This window comes from Siniperca chuatsi, linkage group LG3 (genome assembly GCF_020085105.1).
Source record: "Siniperca chuatsi isolate FFG_IHB_CAS linkage group LG3, ASM2008510v1, whole genome shotgun sequence".
NCBI lineage: Eukaryota > Metazoa > Chordata > Actinopteri > Centrarchiformes > Sinipercidae > Siniperca > Siniperca chuatsi.
The window spans coordinates 23491995-23512632 of NC_058044.1; the positions used below are offsets into that span (position 1 = coordinate 23491995).

Here is a 20638-nt window from a genome sequence, read left to right on the forward strand (position 1 = left end):
ATTGCCCCTACAAATCAGTTCAAGGGGCAAAAAATAGGCAACCTTCTGAAAAAAAAGAGCACATGGGAGCCATCCTTGCCCTCCTTGTCCTCCTCAGTGGAGGATTAGGCCACCCCCCTGTTAAAAACTATCAAATCACCTACTGCTGGTAAGATGGAGTCTGGCATGATCGAGTGATCTTGTGAATCAAGCTGCCTAGCAAGGTAACCTGAGTTCAGGGGGCATCATAAAAATTTTAACATTTTACAGGAAGAGAAAAGAGAGGGATTTTGATAAAAAAAACAAAATTCAAAAAAACAACACTCAAAACAAAATTATTTTGGACATTTATATCTGGCAATTAACAATAGATAACTGAACACAGGGACATACGATTGGATGGAGACTTGAAAATGTATTTTTTTTATTTCACTGTGTCTTTAAAAATAAGTATAGTGGACACAGAAGAGTAGATGCACAACTTTTGAGAGGTTGAAGAAAGTCAGGCGGGTTTGTAAAAATAACCTTGTCATGAAGTGTATCAATATTACTAACATTTTAACATTCAGAGCATAATGCCTTAAAAACAATACAAATCCAATATGATCAGAGAAAGAAGGGGGTGACATTTAAGCTATCTGAGGATAGGCTTTTTAAAGGAACGAATAACTACATGAATCATCTGTCTTGAAAATAACAAACAGGAGGTTGTGCACCCTCCTTCTGATTTCACACATTTACAGCCAAGCCCCTCTGTTTTCATTCACTTACAAAATAGAAGATACATGTGCTGAGGACATGAGACCTCATTGTCAAAGCCAATTCCTAAAAATAGAGAGAACAAGAGAAGACATTAATGATTATTTACACAGGGAGAAGAGAAAAACTAAAAAATATGAGCAGGGTGGAAGGAGTGTGGTACGCAAGTATGGAAGCAAATAAGGGTCATTAATATTTTGAGCTGGTGAAATGATGTTCACAAAAAAATTACTGTTCATCTGCTAGAACCTTTTGCCCCCTGATTGGACAGTTTGACTTCCTCTGATTGGATGGTCAGTGGGCAACATGCTGATTGGCTAGTCAGCTCAGGTGTAAAAACAGGGTCAACATTTGTGCTTGTAACTCGTAGCTTGTAACTTCAGTGTCACATACACATAATAGGTAATTTGTGTATCCATCTCTCAGACTTTGTGAAACCTCACTGTTGAAAATATTCCTGCACAAATTTTAATAACAAATACACAAAATATTTCTACAGCTACAAAAGTTGTTACACATGTGCAAATTATATCTGTATGCAAAAATCTTTTTCACACATGCACTAAATATTTCTACAGCTGCAAAACTTTATTACACATTCACAAACAAAATTTGCACGAAAATGTTTTCTTTACAAATTCTCACATTCAGATATATGCATGCAATTTTTTTTCATGTGCGCACAAAAGGTGATATACAACTGCAAACTGTGAAATTATTTGTGACCATCATTTCACAAGATCAAAATATTAATGACCCTTATTTGCTTCCATACACAAGCTCATTAGGGGAAACAGAGGCATAATAGGGAGATCATAAGAAGGAGGATGGAAGTGTGAACATGCAGTCCAGCTGAACTTTTCATCCGCTGTTTTGTGATGAGCAAGTGCAAACAGAAAGAGCTTCGGGCTCCCTCCTTACCCCTCATGCGTCAGCAGTTCCCCTCGGACGCTGAGAAAGTTAAGGAGTTAGAGGCAGAAATTACAGGTACGGAGAAACCGAGGATTGAGAAAGCAGAGAATAAGGAGGAAAGCAACAGACATAAGCAAGGGAAACAGAGAGGGAATGAAGGGACGAGGAGGAGCAGCAGCTGTGGGTTATAAAACTAATCTATGCACACTGTTTATCTCCTTCCTTAATTCATGTTGATTCGGCTCATTGGCCGTTTCAGTTTTCCACAGACTCCTGCTCTCTTTGTTTGAAGCTTGTAACATGGTCACGGACCTTGGAGCCCCACTAATATAGTCAGACTGTATGAAAATCTAAACAATTCTAATAAAAAAATCATCCTTTTCACAACAAAGGTTTTTCTAATTTTACTGAGGGCTCAACTAAATATACACAGGTGTTAAGAATGCCGATGACTTCAATTAATCAGACATGATAATGAACAGCTGACAGTTTTAAACATGGCCATCCGCACTGTATGAAGCTGTGGCACTGCACAGTACGTCTCTGACTCCTACATACAGTATACACACTAAAGACACTATGTTCTTCTTAATGCTTAACTACAATAATACACTTTCTGTCTCTGATGCATCATAATTTTAAGCGGTTTTTAATGAAATCCACAATTATTCTACTCGAGTACAGGTGTATTTATTTATTATTCATGCTTTCTCATCTATCTGAGATAGACTAAAACTGCATTAGTATTTTGTGCAAGTGTACAAATGCATTTAAGTGCATCTAATCTATAGGCAAACACAAAGGCACACACATGTGTAAGAATCTACACCAGTGTCTTCATTTATTGTAATAGTTTGACATTCTGAGACATATAAGAGTTAGATGAGAATACTGATACGCTCTCATATCTGTGCAGTAAATATGAATACAGCCAGCAGCTTGTTTTATCCCAGGAGGACGCTGAAAAAATCTTTCATGCTTTTATTTCCAGGCAACTAGACTACTGTAACGCTCTGAACACAGGAATTAATAAAAAAAACCATTTCATTCGACTACAGCTACTCCAGAATACATCTGCTAGAGTTTTAACTAGAAAAAGGAAATATGACCATATAACACCTGTGCTGACGTCGTTACACTGGCTCCCAGTAAATTTTAGAATTGATTTTAAAATTTGAATGCTCGTTTTTAAGGCCCTACATGGTCTGGCACCTGAACATCTCTGCTTGTGAGCTATGAACCAGCTAGACTGCTTAGGTCATCTGGAAAAGGCCGTCTGGTTATTCCCTGGGTCTCCACGAAAACTGGTGAAAGTGCCTTTAGCTTTTGTGCTCCAAGCCACTGGAGCATCCTACCAAATCATGTTAGGTGTGTTATAACGTTATCGTCTTTTAAAACCAAACTTTTATTTTATTCTTTTTCTTATTTTATTGGCTTTAACTCACATATCCTATCATTTTAATTGGTGGACTGTTGGTCTTAATTATTTTATTTAGTTGTTTTTATTGTTAATTTTTAATGGTTTTAATTATTTTATTTTTTAATTTCAATACATTTTTAACTTTCACATGTATTATTATTCATATGTCTATTTTAGCTTACTTATGTCTAGCTCACACTCTGTGCAGCACATTGTGCTTCCACCTGTAATGAAATGTGCTATATAAATAAATCTTTGCTTGCTTGCTTTGCTATTGAGTTTTCCTAAATTATGCGTTGCTGTGGTCAAATATCCATATCTGGATATTTGACCGTCCACAACAGCACTTACTATTAGAAGTTGAAACCTTTGTGATTTTAACAAAGTTAGAATTAAAAAATGAATAATTTGTTAGCATATAAACAACATCAGCTTCCATGAAAATGTACCAGTACCATTCATGGTCAACAGTAAAATTAGATCTGGAAATATGGAGTGAGCCATACAACAGCAGTTGCCAGGAAACCAGAGGAGACGCCAGGAAGTCACTGCTCCCGGCCAAGAAATAGTCCTTCACAACACCCCATAAAATGGTGAATTGTCATTTTTACAATTTTTTGTTCACTTTAGATGAGCTGATAGGTGGATTTTATAACCTTGGATAGAGCCAGGTTAGCTGTTTCCACCTGTTTCCAGTCTTTATGCTAAGCTAGGCTAACCAACTGCTTGCTTTAGCTTCATGTTTAGTGTACATCACAAAATGTCAAACTTTTCCTTTATGATTGATTTTCCAGGGACTTAAGCAGTGACAGAAGTGAAATCAAGACAATACTTGCATGCAGATGCAGTAACCCTTCTTTCACTTTCTACATTCGTCTCCTCCAACAGAATTCTGACATTTTTCACACTTTTTGTCTCTGCTCTGTTTCTTTGCTGTACTTAATAAACCTGGGTAAGGTCAGAAGACCCGGCAGCTTTGATGTCTTTGAAGGGTCCCTGTGGGAATCTGTTCTTTAAAATTCAGATCCCATGATAAGCTCTGAAACACAACTCAAACACATTGACAGTCATTGACATAATGCTTTCCCTAGCCCCTTACCCTAACCTTAATCATCACAACTAAATGCCTAACCTTAACCCTTACCCTAAACCTAACCTTAACCTAACTGTAACCTGTACCCTAAAACCTAGTCTTAACCCTCTCTATCTGTGGGGACCTCAATTTATTCCTCAAAATTTTTGTCCCCACGGTGACACAAGTCCCCATGGGTTAGTGTGCATTCAGGTTTAAATCCCCACCAGGATATAAGCACATGAAACACACACACACAGACACATGTGCAATTTAGAGTTTCCAGTGTTTACATTCACTTCCCTAAGCTGAACTCTAACCACTACATGTCTTATAACCCTGTCCCTGAACACACACACACACACACACACACACACACACACACACACATGACACGAGTCCCCATTGCTCTGTGTGCATTCAAGTCCCCACCAGGATAGAAAAACAAGGAACACACACACAGACACACACACACACACACACACAGACAGACACTAACACATACACACACATGTAGAGCCTAATGGCATAATTAAAGAGGTGGGAGACCGCAAAATGGCCAAACTGTTTGTCATTAATGAAACCTTGAACAAACACTGCTGAGTCTCTGTGGACACATTTCTCCCAAAGTGTGCTACTGTTTATACAGGCCACAGCATGTGAGAGGAGATAAGTGTAGTGATTTAACATAGCAGAGGCCTTCAGGGGACCCAATGATTGCCAATACAGTACATCTAGTTTAATTTATATGTAATCAGATAATGTCTGTTCTCAGCTCAGAGGTTTCTGTTTTGGGCAGACAAACTAGTTTTTAGATGGTTCAATGAGTTTGTCCTACATACAAGGCACCTGAGCAAACAGAGTTTTAAGAGTATGCCCTCTTAAAAGAGTACTCCAGAGACAGATTGAGAGACTGAATGGTCAAAATCAATGCAGGATCTTTTCTATTAATCCCTTTTTTGGGTCCACAAACACTGGATCCTACACTTCAAATAAAGCAACACAATTGCATTTTTGTTAGACCTTCCCTAAACACCTACATCTTTCAAACTGTCAACTAAAATTAGGGTTTCTATAGCCTACTCTGTAATTTGTAACTCTGTAACTAAGCCAAAAGATGACCTTCATGATATCACTTGGGGTTTTTTCTTGCTTGACAAAGGTCCTCCAGAGAACATTATAAAACTGTTTTTTCAAGCTGATTAGTACTTCCCATGTCTAGTAAACTGACTTTGATTTTGTAAAATTGCTGGAATTCCCCTTTAACTTAATTGCTAAAACACAACATAAATAAAAGAAGACATGCGGTAACTGTGATTGATTACCTCAAGCAAGTTTCAAGTCTCTGCAAGTTGATTCTTATACAGTTCTGAGAGGAGTGGAAACCAGTGGCTGCATGGAAATTTAGGAAAAGGTTTTTATCAATCAAAAACATGTGGTTTGAGAAACAGATGGAATGTGCTGTATTTACTTGAAGTTCATCCAAACCTCATACATATTTGAGATATTTTGTGTATTTTTAGATCAGACTACACATCTAGCCAGATGGACTATTTAGGTGTCTCAAAGAATTTTGGTTAAAGATATTCAGTGTACTTGGGTAGCAATGAGACTAAATGACACGTGACAGTAATGAGATTACTTTTTTCAGCAATCAGTAGTGTAAAACTCACTACGGGGACATTGTGTATTTGAAGTAAAAAAGTATATAAATAAATCTATAAAGGGAGGGAGGAAGGAAAAGATCAAACGAACAATTAAAATATTTACAAGATCAAACAAATGATTTACATATTTACAACCTGTAGTAATATCTTAACTCAGAGAGAAAGAGTGAGAGAGAAGCACAAACAAACTATTTACATATTTACAAGCTATAACATCCTAATCCAGAGATCCGGAAAGTGAAGCTGCCCCACACGCCACACACTGACAGCACAAGAGGAGAGGAAGAGAGACACCCCAACGAGGGTCTGAAAAGTCACTAAATCTAGCGAGAAAGTCGCCAAGTTAGCAACACTGTCAGGAAACACAGGGTTTAATTGGAGGGTGTGTGAACGTTGCAGGGGTTTACTGTGAGGATGGGACTTCTGGAGTGCTAAGCTAAGATAAACTGTTGATGGTCAGTAAATCCTTTCAAATCATACACAAGCTACTTGTTAAGTCTTGTTTTCTATTTTCACACATGTTAAATAGCCTACAGAAGATGTGATGTGCTGGTGTAGAATATTTGGAGTTGTTTCTGAGGCACTTCTGATGGAGCTGGGCTTACAGTATTAACAAAAGTCATGTAAAGAGTAATACAAGTAATTACTTTCTCTGATGAGTAAGTGCACTCAGTTGCCTGTTTATTGGGTACAGCTAGTTAAAACATTCAGGCTTATACAGAAATCCTGCAGTAAATTCTACTTTCATGAAGGTTATAATGTTCAATTTGTGATGCTGTCAGGTGATATGCTGCACCTATATATGTGGAAAAAAGGGTGCAGCTCATCAGGTCAGACATGATTGTTTAAGATGTGGAGACTATAGTTAGTTTGATAGAAGGATACGGTGCAGGGTCAAGGAGAAATAATTTTACTGGCAAGAGGTGAAGCAACGGCACTTTTCTGGCAGATGAGCTGACAAGTCATTAGCGGTTATGGAAGTCTGAGCCAAGTGTGGAAGAAATGAGCGTCTGTCTCTGTCGGGTTCTATTGCTGTTACATGTATTAGGACTTAATTAGCCATCACTCATCTGCATTCTCTCTCAGTCGCTCGGCATGCAGGACCAATGTTGTTGAGGTACGCAGATGTGTGTGTTTTGGCTCTTCAGGGATCTTCAGACTCGGGAAAGCACAGATGATGGGAAACGTCCATCCAGAGCAGCCCAAACACAGCCCAAGTGTTACATGCACAACTGCAATTTTGGGTCCACAGTTCATACTACTTCACATAGCACTCAGACGGCTGATAAAGCAAGATTGGTTCCTCTTCATCTCTCAGAGGCTTTGGTCTTGTTCAACAGGGGCACAGAAAAACTGTAAAAATGCCATATACTATATATGTATATTTTGGCATAAATAAGGATTACAAGTTGTAAGGACTTAGAAACATACATTACTGGGATTTAAAGAAAAAAATGAAATTCTGCCAACAAGGTTTTTATATATAACTCCTCTTCTGTTAACTTTTAATTTTATTAATTTAAGTGGTCAGGGGGCAGACACCATCACTAATGTGTTTTGGGTGGGTAACTGCTCTAATGGAAGCACAGAGAAGCATGTAGGACTGCAACTCTGCCTCCTGGTCTCAACTCTGAGTTGTCATGGTTTTGGTTCACTAATAAACTCGGCCAGATTTCTAGATATGAAACCTACGCCATCCAAAGTGGGATGAACGCCATCTCTCCTAATCAGACCAGGTTTTCCCCAGAAAGTCCGCCAATTCTCTATAAAGCCCACATCGTTTGCTGGACAACCAGCAGCGGCTAAACATGTCATCACTGGTCAGATTTGTCAGGGGCCTAGAGAAAACTACGGAGTCCGACATTGCCTTTGCATATGTACATACCAACTCATCATTAACTATAGTGATCTCCGATTGGTGTCATCGGGAGTCGTTACCACCGACGTGTAATTACACGTATTTACGCTTATCTTTAGCCAGCAGTTTTAAATAGAATTCAACTCTGCCTTCTTCTTTCCTTACTCTGGGACAGCCTACTCTGTGCTCAGACACAGAGTTGAGCGGCTGGCGTTCACTTGTATATTCAAAGTTTATTAATAAGTTCATAAATGTGCGTCCAAACGTGTTTTTGCTCTCTATTTACTTTTCTCCGACTTGCTGTAACATTACAGCTGATCTCTGGCTGTGCCAGAGACAGTTTGGCTGTGCATATAGCATAGCCCTAGGCCCCACTGCGCTTCTCCGTGCTCAGCTCTGAGCGGCTCACTGTTTATTCAAAGTTTATTAATATTAAACGTGTCGTGTTGCACCAAATTCAACACTGCCCTCCCTTGGGTCCTCAGCAATACACCCACCAAGTATGAAGTTGACTGGATGAATGGTTTTCGAGATATGTGAAGGACAGACATACAGACAGAGATTCCTTGCTTTATAGTTAGATTAACTCAATGTAATTTGACAGTTTCAAGTCACTCATTGTTAGCCACGTCTGTCAGTCCACCACTTTGTTGCAGACTGAAATATCTTAACAACTATTGGCTGGATTGCCATGAAATTATGTAAAGAGATTTAGGGTCCCCTGATGATGAATCCTAGTTTCTGGTGAGCCTCTGTCATTTTTTCTGTAGCACCACTATGAGGTTAACAATTGTGTTTTTTAGTAAAATGTCTCACCAACTAATGGATGGATTGCCATGAAATTTGGAGATAAATGCCCTTTGAGGGTATATTCTGATTACTTTGGTGATCCCTGACTTTTCCTGTAATGCCACCAGCAGGTCAAAGTTTTCCCTGATCCTGTAAAATATCTCAAGATCTACTTGGTGAATTGGCCCAACATTTGCTACAGTCCCCTCTCAGGATAAATAATCACTTTGGTGATCCTCTGGTGCCATCATCAGATCAAAATTTGAATGTGTACACTACTTTGGATTATTATTTTGGATTATGATTAAGTACTCGCAAAACTAATGACATTTCCATCAACCTCAGCTGTTTTTTAAAAAACTATTTATTAAATGTTGGCATGCTTACACGCTAAACTGAAATGATGAATTGACTAAATGTCCAGCTTATTAAATTCACCACTAGATGCCACTAAATCCTACACACTGGACCTTTAAGTTAAAAAAAAAACATTGTAAGCTTATGAATATATACATCGTAGTATGCATTGCAGTTGGGTTGAAATTTCACAGGATGGAGGCCTGTTATGCGCCTTATTATACATGTCTGACATTAGTCACATGTTCCTCTCTCAGACCAAAGTTAAAATACTGCAAAGCATGAATGAGGCTGAAAATACAGCAAAACTGTGATTCAGTGGTGTAATTTATGAGGAATCAGACTTGACACTGACATCAAGCTTAATACAAAGCTGTAAATTCTAAGTGGGTAAAACTTACAGATATGAGTTAATTTACCTTATGAAAATTATATGTTGCAGCGATGTAAAATTATTAAAAAAAAATTAAACTTATTGTTGGTTGGCTTCAAATTTTGATTTTTCTTTCTTTCTTTTTCATTTTAACAGTGTACAGGGTTGTTATAGTAGAGTTGAACTTTGTCAGTCTTCAACTGACACCTCGGCCTCTTTATTGACACCAGTTGCAATGGTAAAATACTATATCTTTGGTGAGACTGTTTTACAGTAACACATCCGTGCTTCCTCTATGGCTGTGGCTTCCTTTTCAACAGTGCTTCTAAGTTTTCTAAGTGCTAAATAAATTCTGAAACCTGTCAGCTCATTACAGTTACAGTATCTTGATGTTGATGTTTTCAAGAAATACAAGGAAACAAACTTATCTCCAAAATTGTTCTGTGTATCTATCACTGGATATGAAGGGAAGGACCGCTATAACTTAAGTATTGCAGTGGGAACAACATTTGATTCATATCACAGACCAAATTGCATTGTACTCATGAGGTGATTTTTATGCAATATAAACGCCTCACCCACCCACACCAACACACACAAATACACTCTCACACACTGTTCACACAGAACAATGTTTTTTCCTCTTCCTTCACTTTTGTTGGTCTGTTAAGCCTCACCCAGTCTTTGCCTGTTCTTGGACTCAAGTACTTTCCACAATAGACCTATCACAGCTGACTGATTTCTACACCATGCAGCTCCTTTGTCACTGCTATGTCATTGTTCTGAGGTGTTTTTGTCCTGATCCCAAAATAACTTCTCCTGACAGAAAATCTGCCTGCGATTGCAACACACACACACACACACACACACACACAGGTGATCATGAAGTCGGTGATTTCAAACCAAATTCCAGTCTCTATAGGTCAGGGCACCATTGCTGAAAATTAGATTTAGCCTTTAAATATTCATTCATTCAATATTAAATATTTTATTTAATCATTCATCCAGTGATTATAGTGGCCTTAGCTTTGAAGATGGCACTCAGTAATGATGATCTGCTGCATTTCCTTTCAATCACAGCTTCACACTCTGCTTTCACACCTTTCACGAGATTGGATATCTTTGCTGGACTCATAACGAGCTACTCGTAGTCTCAAAACTGAAAATGAGAGACCAGAAAGAAGCAGGACCTGAGCCTGGAGGATGGACTGTAAGGAACTCAAATAGACCTGAATTCAGAAAAAGTGGACAACACTCAGAATTCTCAGATTTTGTGTTCTTTTTCTGTATCTTATCTTTAGTGGTAGAGATTTCACACATCTACAATCCATTTGGCTATGGGTCTGGGCTGAAATTCACATTGTTGCTGTAAAACATTTCCCCAATTAACTGAGTCTACAACTCACAGATGGTTTTTAGCAGCATGGTCCTGAGGGGGAGTTTTACAGAGGATGTATGGAAGATTTCTGACCACTGTAATATGTTTTCAGTGACCCTCTGTGTACATAATGTTTTTTCCACAATCCTCCCTGTAGACTTGCAACATCACGAATGCCCATCCAGAGATGATCCCAGTAGTTAGAATAATATGACAGTCCTTAAAATAGATGTTTCTTGCATGGACAGAGTCAGCACAAAATTAACTATTTGATCTGTTTTTGTAATATCTTGCCTTGGGTTTTGTAATTTTTAGTCTTTTTTTGTCTTAGTGTTAGGAAATTAGCTTTTGGTTGCTCATTAAACAATCAGTAAGCAATATGTTGTTGCTCTTTTGGTGATAAAAGCTTCTTAATGATGTTGTGAAAATAAAATCCATACTTTGGCAAAAGCAAATTTGATTTTGTTTTGAGTCTGTTCTTACAGAAGGTTGGTCACGGTTTTACTGCTTAAGAATGAAAAGTGATACTTACTAAAAAATGTACATTCACCATCATTATTGATGAGCCTTTAGTTGAGCAGGTAAGAACATGAAAGAGCTGTGAGACTGTTTGTAGATAACTTCTGATTTCTTTACTCGGTTTATCCACTTAGCTTGCATTCTGTGCTACCAGAGTTAGGTAATTGAATACAAATATGAATAGGTTCTTAGACAAGATAAGAAAGCACCCCATCTGTGTGCTGGTATTCATATTGCTTCATTAGGAATCAACACACAACTCTCTTCCCTTAAAAATTCCCAGGCTGCTGAAAGCAAAGAGGAATTTTGAATTTCGATTGCCAGTGTGGCAAAATTGTGCATGAAAACAAACCTAAATTAAATGAACTAGATGCAGGACAAGGTTTAAAATTGTATTCAGAAGTCAGGCCTAATAGCTGCTTCTCAATGCAGCCTGGTGCCTCTCACAATACTGACGTCAGAGGAGATGAACACTTTGCTGCACACAACAAAGGTAAAAATCTTACTTTAGACCTTCAAAGCCCATCTGTTTAATGTCTGCTCCCTAAGAGATGTAACACAGGTGGTGCAAGCTATGTACTTATACTGAAAAATAACACATTACTGTAATTAAAAATACAATGATATTATATTATTATATTGATATTATATAATAACAACATCCACATTTGGACTCTCCATTTTCCTAGACTGACAAATATTGTATATTGCATACTTAAAAACTATTATATTATATTAATTATTTTATGTTTTATATTCTATATTATATTATACTATATGGTACTATACTATGTTATAATACATTATCTTATACCATATAATTACATCATATACTATACAGACGTAGTTATATATTATTACTATCACATTCTATTCTATTCTAGTGTATGCCACTGTAGTACTTTTACAATTACATTGTATATACAATGTATTATAAATGTAATATGATACCTCATATGCGATACATATCACACCACTGTGTCACTTTGCTTAGAGACGGTACTGTAATATTAGTTAAGTTGCAACACTGGTCCTGGGTGCTATATGTATATTGCTTACCTTGTAATTTTGACTTCAGTTGCTATTGTGTAGTTTTTCTTTTTTATTTCTATTCTTATTTTTTATTCTTATTATTTAATTTTACTTTTCGTTTATTTTGTTCTTACTTTTTGTTTTGTCTATTTATCTGTACTTTTTACTTTCCCCTCAAGGGATCAAAAAAGGTGATTGAATGACAAGTTAAGTTAAACCAGAATAAAAGTAATTTTGAGTTAATGTTTGTTGTTACACTTTATCAGTTTTTGCCTGTTTTTTTTATTTATTTTATGACCAAATTTTATTCGAGTCCATTTGGTAAGGGTATTGGATCGCAACACAAAAGACAGTGAATGCAGTCATACAAGGAACTCCATAATTAAATACCGGCATACAATCCATCAAAAACGCAGACAAGATGTATCATCATCTCTGACTTGGGTCTTTATGATACTGAAATTACAAATAATAATAATAATTTAAAATAATTATTTATTGGTTATGAGGCTGTTGTATGTCCATAGTTGCTGTCAGTGTCACCAAAAACTGCACAGATTTCAGTGAATAATTAGATTACTGTCCTGTAATTATCGGTTAAATTTAACACCTTTATAATTCTAATAAAATGCATTTTTTTATTAGAAGTGAATATAATCTGTCCTAAAACTTGAATGCATTTATTCATATCAAACACTTCTTTATTTTCAAATGGCAATGGTTATACTAGAAATGAAAATGTGCAATACATCCACATTTGAAGCCAACAACACAAAGACCTGTCTAAACCCTTAAATTCTAATTTCTCAGAGTTTCACCTGTTATTCTGTATTCACACCTGTCTTTACATAGCGAAGGTCAGGTGATTCCCCTGAGAGACATTGTGTGAGCTGTCCTTAACTCATATTCTCTACTGGCTTTATCATGTCATGCAGAGAGCTGCCTCCAGTGGTTTGTGTTCTCTGTTATATGTAAATGCAAGCATGGGGAGGGAGGTGTTTTTCAGAGAGATGTCTACATCAATCACACACAAGAACACACAAACATTATTAGACATGTGTGTGTGTGAACAATACATAATTCATCCGCTGACAACTTATTACCCTCTGTGCAACAACACACAGTTGAGTCATTATAATTTCATGTGGCAGTCATCTGCTATGGAAACATGCACGTTGATTGATAGTAAGTCCACTGATTGGCTTTGCAGTCAAACACTACGTGGAATATCTGCACATGTGGACGCACAGAGGAATTTATTTAATCTATTTGTCAGATTTTTCAGCCACATGTGAAACATGTTTTTTCAAGTCAGAAACATTTCCGCCGTCAAAAATGTATCATCTTGCGATCAGTAAACTTATTGCAAAACTGCGGAGGGATGAGCACTATCTCTAACACTAATGTCTCTCTCTCATAAGGTGATTTAACACAATATATACTGACACGTTTTTGCTGACAGAATTCAGTTTAATTGGATCCACAGAGACGTACAGTATGTGACACGACAATTTGGCTTTTGAAGACATTTTGCTTTCTCTCATGACATTGTTTACTTAGGGCCCCTCCTGCCGCCCCAATTGCAACATTTTAAATAAAATGACAGGTACAATTATGTTTTGTGAAACAAGAGTCTTTTCTCAAGATAATTAGTCATGTTTATTTTCATTTTTGAGTCACCTGGACTGCAAGCAGAAACACAGAATAGCAACACATCCCTCCACCCACCCGTCTTTGTCTTTATAATATTCATTTTTATCAATATTTACAGTGTACAGGGCTCTCTCTCTTACACTTCAAACTGAATATTTGTTTACCGTCCTTGATTCACTAGGAAACCCTTTGTGAAAGTCATTGTTGGCTCCAATGTGACTGAAATTGGAAATTGGAAAATACCAAAAATTAAATCCAGTTCAATTAAATCCAGTCCATATCTGAACTGAATCTAAATGTTTAAAAACACCAGTCCTTGCTTTAATTTACTAATTTTCTTAATCCAAAGTGATAAAAGTGGTTCTGTGTGGCACATTTTGTATTTTGCGTCATGAAATATGAGCCCTGATTTGATCTGCATAAGAAAATTTTTAAAAATAAAATCAGGTGGTTCCTCCTTTGTTAATGTGGTGCTCTTTCCAACAAAAAAATATTCACACGTTATAAAAAGAAAAACCTTTCTGGCACAAAAAAGGACTTTTCTAGTCTGCACAGACTGTATATTATGTTCTGTTTGACACCATTCTAGAGATACTGTATGACAATGATTGGAGCAGACCGAAGCAGTATGATGATCGTGATCTGGACAGCACGTCCTCATACCTCAAAACAAAGCCGGAACTGAATAAGGAAACATTGGCATTTGTATTAAAAGTTGTATTGGCACTGAAACAAGTCTTGGCACTAAAAAAAGTTTCACTGAAAAATAAAACACAGACATTAAAATTCTTTTCATTTTATTTTGATATTTTGTGCATTCTGATGTGTTTTTCAATGACAATGTTCTGTTTTTTCTTCATGTCACTCTTTTTTCAGTGACAATTTTTTTTTACGCTGTCAGATTTTTCAGGGTCAGTAATTTTCAGTTTCAACTTTCTGTCACTGTTTTGGCGTGGAGGGGAGAGGTCCGAGGGGAGGGGGCAAGGAGAGCGTGATTTACACATAATCTGCATACTAAGGAGAGAACGTCACTCTTCCTGAACCAGCCGCCCACTTGTTCGCTCCAAAGCCTCTGGCATCACCATTGCTAGCATACAGCAATGGCTTCCACGATTTCACCTGGAACTCTCAAACAGCAAGTAAGTCTGTTTCTCTCTGCCATTGTTTTCTCACATAGAACTGAGCTGGTTAAAGTGAACTTATAACTGACGTTATGCTGGTCTGGAAGAGGTCTGCTGGAACAAGAACTAACGTTAGCTAATAGTGACAGCTAGCTAACTTTAGGCGCTATGTGAATAAACAATGGCAAAGAGAAACAGACTTAATTGTGGTTTGGGAGTTCCAGGTGAACTCATGAAAGCCATCGCCGTAGATGTGCGGTCATGTCAGAGGATTACTGTTTACTGTGTTTTTTAGTTTTCAGTGAAACTTTTTCAGTGTCTTTTTCCAATACAATGTTTCAATGACAATGTTTCCTTTTCAGTTCCAGTTTTGTTTTCAATGCCAAATTTTATTTTCGATGCCAAATTTTAACGTTACTGTCCTGGCTCCATACATTTTCTAATGACTCCCAAAATGACATATATGACCGTTGGAGAGTACACGGGACACGAACAACAGTCTCCTGGGTGAAAGTCTTGTGTTTGATACACACTCTCTATACTACCTCAACTGACTTCCTCCTTTGCTACCATCATAATTACTATGGTCACTAGAGGTTGCCGCCTGAAAGTAAATATGGGCTAGTACAGACAACCTATATGGCTGTATTTTTGGGGAGGACGGTCTGGATCTGGAGGTATTTCAGTTTATGAAAAACACCAAAAATCGCATTTGTCAAATTGCTTTTCATCCAGTTAACTACCAGAATCTGTGGTTCTATGGTTCATTCTTTGATTTTTTTCGTTTCAAAACCGAAAAACAAAAAAACTACGTAGTTTCTGTTTTAAAATCACAACGGGAAAATGAAAAAAAAACAACCTGTTTTGTTTTGTTTGTGTGATATTTACGGTGTTCCAGTTTAACTGGTGGTATTCCCATGTGTGAAGCAGATGTGTCGCAGGCGTGGCTTTTGAGGACCCCTTGTCAACTAACCAGGAAATAACCATTCCGATTACTTCACTTCTCTATCACATTAATTTGTCGGTGTCTTTTGAGACATTACAATAGAAACAGTTTGCTGGAACATTAATTTTGGTGTTTATTAGACCTCTTCACTACGAAAACATAATTCGCAGTCTGGTCACATAAAACAACCCAGGCTGGAGTCGCACCGCTGATCACTACAACTGTATGGTTTCTGCTGATGCCTTCCCAGGTATGCCCATAGATGTATGAAGCGAATGTGAATAAGTATGCCACAGAGACATCAAGGAGGACGATAAGACAGTCACATTGCTAAACACTTCACAATAATATAACCTGAATGCACCTAAAATGTGAGTGAATTATGGTGTATATATTGTAGTCATACAATATAAGCTTCACAATATATTCTAGAAATACTGGCTGCATTTTCTACCTTGTATCATTTATACCCACAAAAATCAAATCCTTAACATAGGCAACACGCCAGCTCTGGTGTAAAAAAACATTAACGGAGAAACTGGAGTTTGAATTAACTGGTGATATTCCCCTGCATGCGGCTGTGGTTGCGATGGCGATCTCAGAACTCGTCTTTTTTGATGCAGAAGTAAAAAATCCCTCACAAAAACATCTCCAGAATTTACTGTGATGTATATTTATGTAGATTCTTTTCAATCTAGTTTCTACATAATTTTCTTACACAGAGATTCAGGGTCAAATTAGTTTAAAGCGAGGACTATAGGGAATGACAATGTAGGCAACTGTGTCGATGCCTGTTCAAAGCACTGCAAATGCCAATAAATCGTCCAAATGTTCATGCTGTCTGTCTTATATTTGTGTCATGATCATTTTTAATGTGCTTGTACTTACATACAGCCTATATGTGAAACATACAGTCTGAGGTATATGTTTACGCCCAGCTCGAACGCAGTGTGGAGATCGCTGTTAGCTGTGGCAAAATGTGGTATGTAACGTTAAATATCACCCGAAAAAAAAAAACATTTTGGTTTTGAAACAGGAAAATCAAATAACAAACTCTACACAGATTTACTAGTGTGTCATGTATGAATTTTTAGTCAGTCTGCATGAAAACAAATCAAGAAGTTAAATTAAGTCTCATCACTGGATGAATCCAGGTGCAGTGGACAAAGTGTGTATTTCTAATACATATATAAACTTAAATATTGTTTCACCCATATTTCTCCATTGTTTATACAATATACATTCAGTCAGGAAAATCTGTTTAAAAAAGGTGAATGATGGAGTTAGTAGACAAAAAGGGAGCAAAGGAATGTGCATGAAAGAATGGACTTGATTAACCAATTGATGTATAGGTTATATTATTATTTTCTTGTCTGGCTTTGGTCATTTAAAACCAGAATAACTTTAATATAATATACATTATAGCAGAGTCTTTCTGAAGATCAAAGCATCCATCCTCTGCGAGGCTCTGGTGAATCGCTCAGTTCTGCCTTTATCCTGATCTCCATGAACAAGACTTCAAGAGACATGCATGCTGAAGTCCACATTCAGTTTCATAAAACCAAAAAAGAACCAAAAAAACTTTGACACAGAGGTTTTTGTAGGAGAGTACCACAAATTTGCATCCATTACTGCAAACAGACACACAACACAAGCATAACTCACGACAGCAACAGCAGTACAGATGAAAGATGTGAGAGGGGTCTGTGAAATGGCAGTCCTCCATATGCACACACACACACACACAAACACACACATATACACACACTCACACTGAACACTACTAGAGTTTCTTTTTAATGTATTTAATCATTCCTGAAGTCAATTAGGGCTTTTTCGCGCAAGGTCCCAAAACCAATAAATATTCATTTGCAGCTGGGCAGGTTTAAACTGTATTTCCTGTAATGTTATGCAGCGATGAACATCCTGATCTGTGTGGGTTACTTCCTCATTCTCTTCCCACTCAGGCTTTATTGTTGGCGCATGACAAACACTCATCTGAAACAACGATAAGCACAATCAGTTAGAGTTTTCGTGACGAGGGCTCAGAGCAGGTTGTCCTCAGACATTAGTCTCTCCTCCTTCCAGAGGGAATGTGCGACACTGCGCCTTCTCCTCCAGACACACATCCTCTGTGGCAGTGCTGACGTGACTGGCGGCGCCTCTGTGTGGCAGGAAAGAGAACTGCAGGGTGTGTCTGCTCTTGGAGTGCCTGCCTTTCCCCGTCCCATTGCTGTAGGAGACGACTAGTCGGCGGTTCTCCTCAGGTGCGGCGGAGCAAGAGGGGCCTCTGTCAGCTTTGTTGAGGCGAAGCGAGTCACCACTGTGGTTGCTGGCGTTGTTGTCATGGAGATAGGGCAGATTGCCGGTGGCGATGCTGCCGCTCTTGATGTGCGGCGTGTGGCTGTGGGTGTGGCGGTATTCCTCATTAATGTCTTTACCCAGCTTCCACCTCTTCCACTTTTTCAGCATCTCCGACTGCACCTGAGGCATGATGGGATAGCAGAGAGAGAGCAGATCGAGGAGAGACACATGTGATGAAGATTAAATAAGACACCGAGCACTTCATTAGATGGACGTCTCTTGCCAAAGACTACATTTAAAAGTTTAGAGATTAGCAGATGGATGATGTTGTGTCCGTCCCACTTTGTAGACAAAAGAATAAAGTGGAACCTGAACAAAGATGGAGCTTTTAGCGATATAAAAGGACCTATGAAGGCTGGCAACAGGAACACTGATGATGAAAAATGTCAAATTTATCTTCTCTACAAAGGGAGAGGAAGGAAGTGCAGCAATGGCAGAGATTAAATTAAGGTGGTGCTCGACATGAAAGCACATCTGTCTCACCTCTTTGTTGACGAAGCAGTACAGGATGGCAACCAGCAGGCCCTGAAACAGAAGGTGGAGTTTTAACATTTAAGTCATGTTAGATACTGGAAAAGAAACAATTGTTTTTACTGAGTATAAAGGATACAGCTCTAAATATTTAATATTTTAATTATCAACAAATAACCAGATATCACTTCTGCTTTTGTGCCATAGAACTCCACTGTTGTCCAAAAAGCAAAGAATTTCACATGAAAGAGCCATACCATTGATGACTTGACCTGTGAAGAACAAACTACACTGACCATGTTGATCACAATAAATATGTCACCCAATACATCAGTGCGGGTCCTTTATACTTTCATGTTTATAATGGAGTTATATGGCAAAGAGGCATAAGCCTACACAGGTGAAACTTAGTAGTACTTTGTAAGATACATTTAATGCTAGTTTAGGTCTTTTCAAATCAAGTTTAAAGGTACCCTGTGGAGTTTTTGACCACTAGTAGCACTATTCCACTGACCTACAGGTGGCGATAATGTGCCAAGGAATGCAGCAATGCACCAACAAAGACAGAAAAGAAGAAGACTGCTAGCAAGTAAACATGGATGTAATACAGGTATTTGTTAGAGTTCAAGGATACACACAATGTGTTTTGGTGAGTAACATTGAAGTAAACAGGAACTTTGTTTGTTTACAAGAAAAACTCCACAGGACACAAGCTTATAAATTATCTTGTATGCCTCAGAAAAGAAAAAAAGACATACAAAGAGAAAACACGGAGAAACACACTAATGATAATATATTTGAGGATGGAAGTGTGAATAAATGAGAGTTAAGTTTCATATAAAGTTGAGCTCTGACCTGGAAAGAGTTGAGCAGTAGGTCACAGAAGAGGCGAATGAGGCGCAGCATAGAGCCTTTAGGGACGGACTCGTCAATGACGAACGTGAAGAGGATGGCATGAATCCCAAGCAGGGGGATGAGAGTCAGAGTGGACTTTGCTAATCTGGTCCAGAGAAGGAAAAGGGAAACAGGGAATATAGAGCATGACATTTAAAAGAGAGCACGCACATTTTTTAAACACCTTAAATCCAGCCCCCTAGACACCCTACAGTCCAAAGCCCTCCAAACCCAAGAGCTGAGCCCAGAAAAGAGTCCCCTATGTCAGTTGGTGCTGAGACTACTGCCCCCCCTCAGACCAGTCTCACAACAGCACTGCTTTCCAAAGACCAATCAGAGTAAACCAAATTATAACGCAGTGTAAAGAAACCTATTTGGAACATTGGAAAGAAGAATCTAAAAGCCAAAGTAGATCTGAATGTTATCTGGCCCTAAAAAGAGATTATGAATTGGCAGAATATCTCTCTACTGTCAGAGACAGAAAGCAGAGACAGATCCTAACCAGGTACAGCCTCAGTGACCACAAACTGGCAGTTGAAAAAGGAAGACACAAAAAAACATGGCAACCAAAAGAAAACAGAATGTGGTCACTCTTTGACAGATGAGGTTGAGACAGAGTTGCACTTCTTCTGACAATGTACAACATCCAATGAAATAAGGAACATTTACTTTAACAAGTTCAACTCTGTAATCTAAAAGAGCTAAATGACCTCTCAAAATTAAAAAGACAGCACATGCATGCGTTCACTGCACACGCACTCACACACACACACACACACACACACTATGGGGGGAGTGAAGGGTCACGGAGGACAAGACGCCCGTATATACGCTTGTGTGATTTTACTAAAAGTCCCACATGTCTGTATGTATGTGCATCTGTGTGTGATTAGTACACCTCAGCCATGCAGACGCACGTGCGTGCGCACTTGTGACTCCTTACACGCTTTCTCGCTCTTTATATTGCTCGTTATAGCTACTACATCATCTGACTTTCTTAAGGCTTTCTGGCAGCCCTGTGCATCTCATACAGACACTGAAGGGTACCTTGTGTGTCTGTATACAACCCAGAGG

At 38.2% G+C, this 20638-nt stretch overlaps 1 protein-coding gene across 6 annotated transcripts in view; it reads right to left on the reverse strand.

Annotated features, from left to right (window-relative positions):
* Nucleotides 1-13564: 13564 nt before the first annotated feature.
* gcgrb (glucagon receptor b) overlaps nucleotides 13565-20638 on the reverse strand; it is a 50962-nt gene continuing 43888 nt past the window's right edge. For 5 of the 6 annotated variants that reach the window (XM_044190850.1, XM_044190849.1, XM_044190851.1 and 2 more), the window contains 3 exons: nucleotides 19526-19670; nucleotides 18683-18724; nucleotides 13565-18319 (listed from right to left, as the gene is read on the reverse strand). In XM_044190850.1, coding sequence (XP_044046785.1) covers nucleotides 17897-18319; nucleotides 18683-18724; nucleotides 19526-19670 — 610 coding nt within the window. In that variant the 3' untranslated portion in view covers nucleotides 13565-17896. The remainder of the gene's footprint in view (nucleotides 18320-18682; nucleotides 18725-19525; nucleotides 19671-20638) is intronic. The other variant, XM_044190852.1, reaches the window with a different exon arrangement.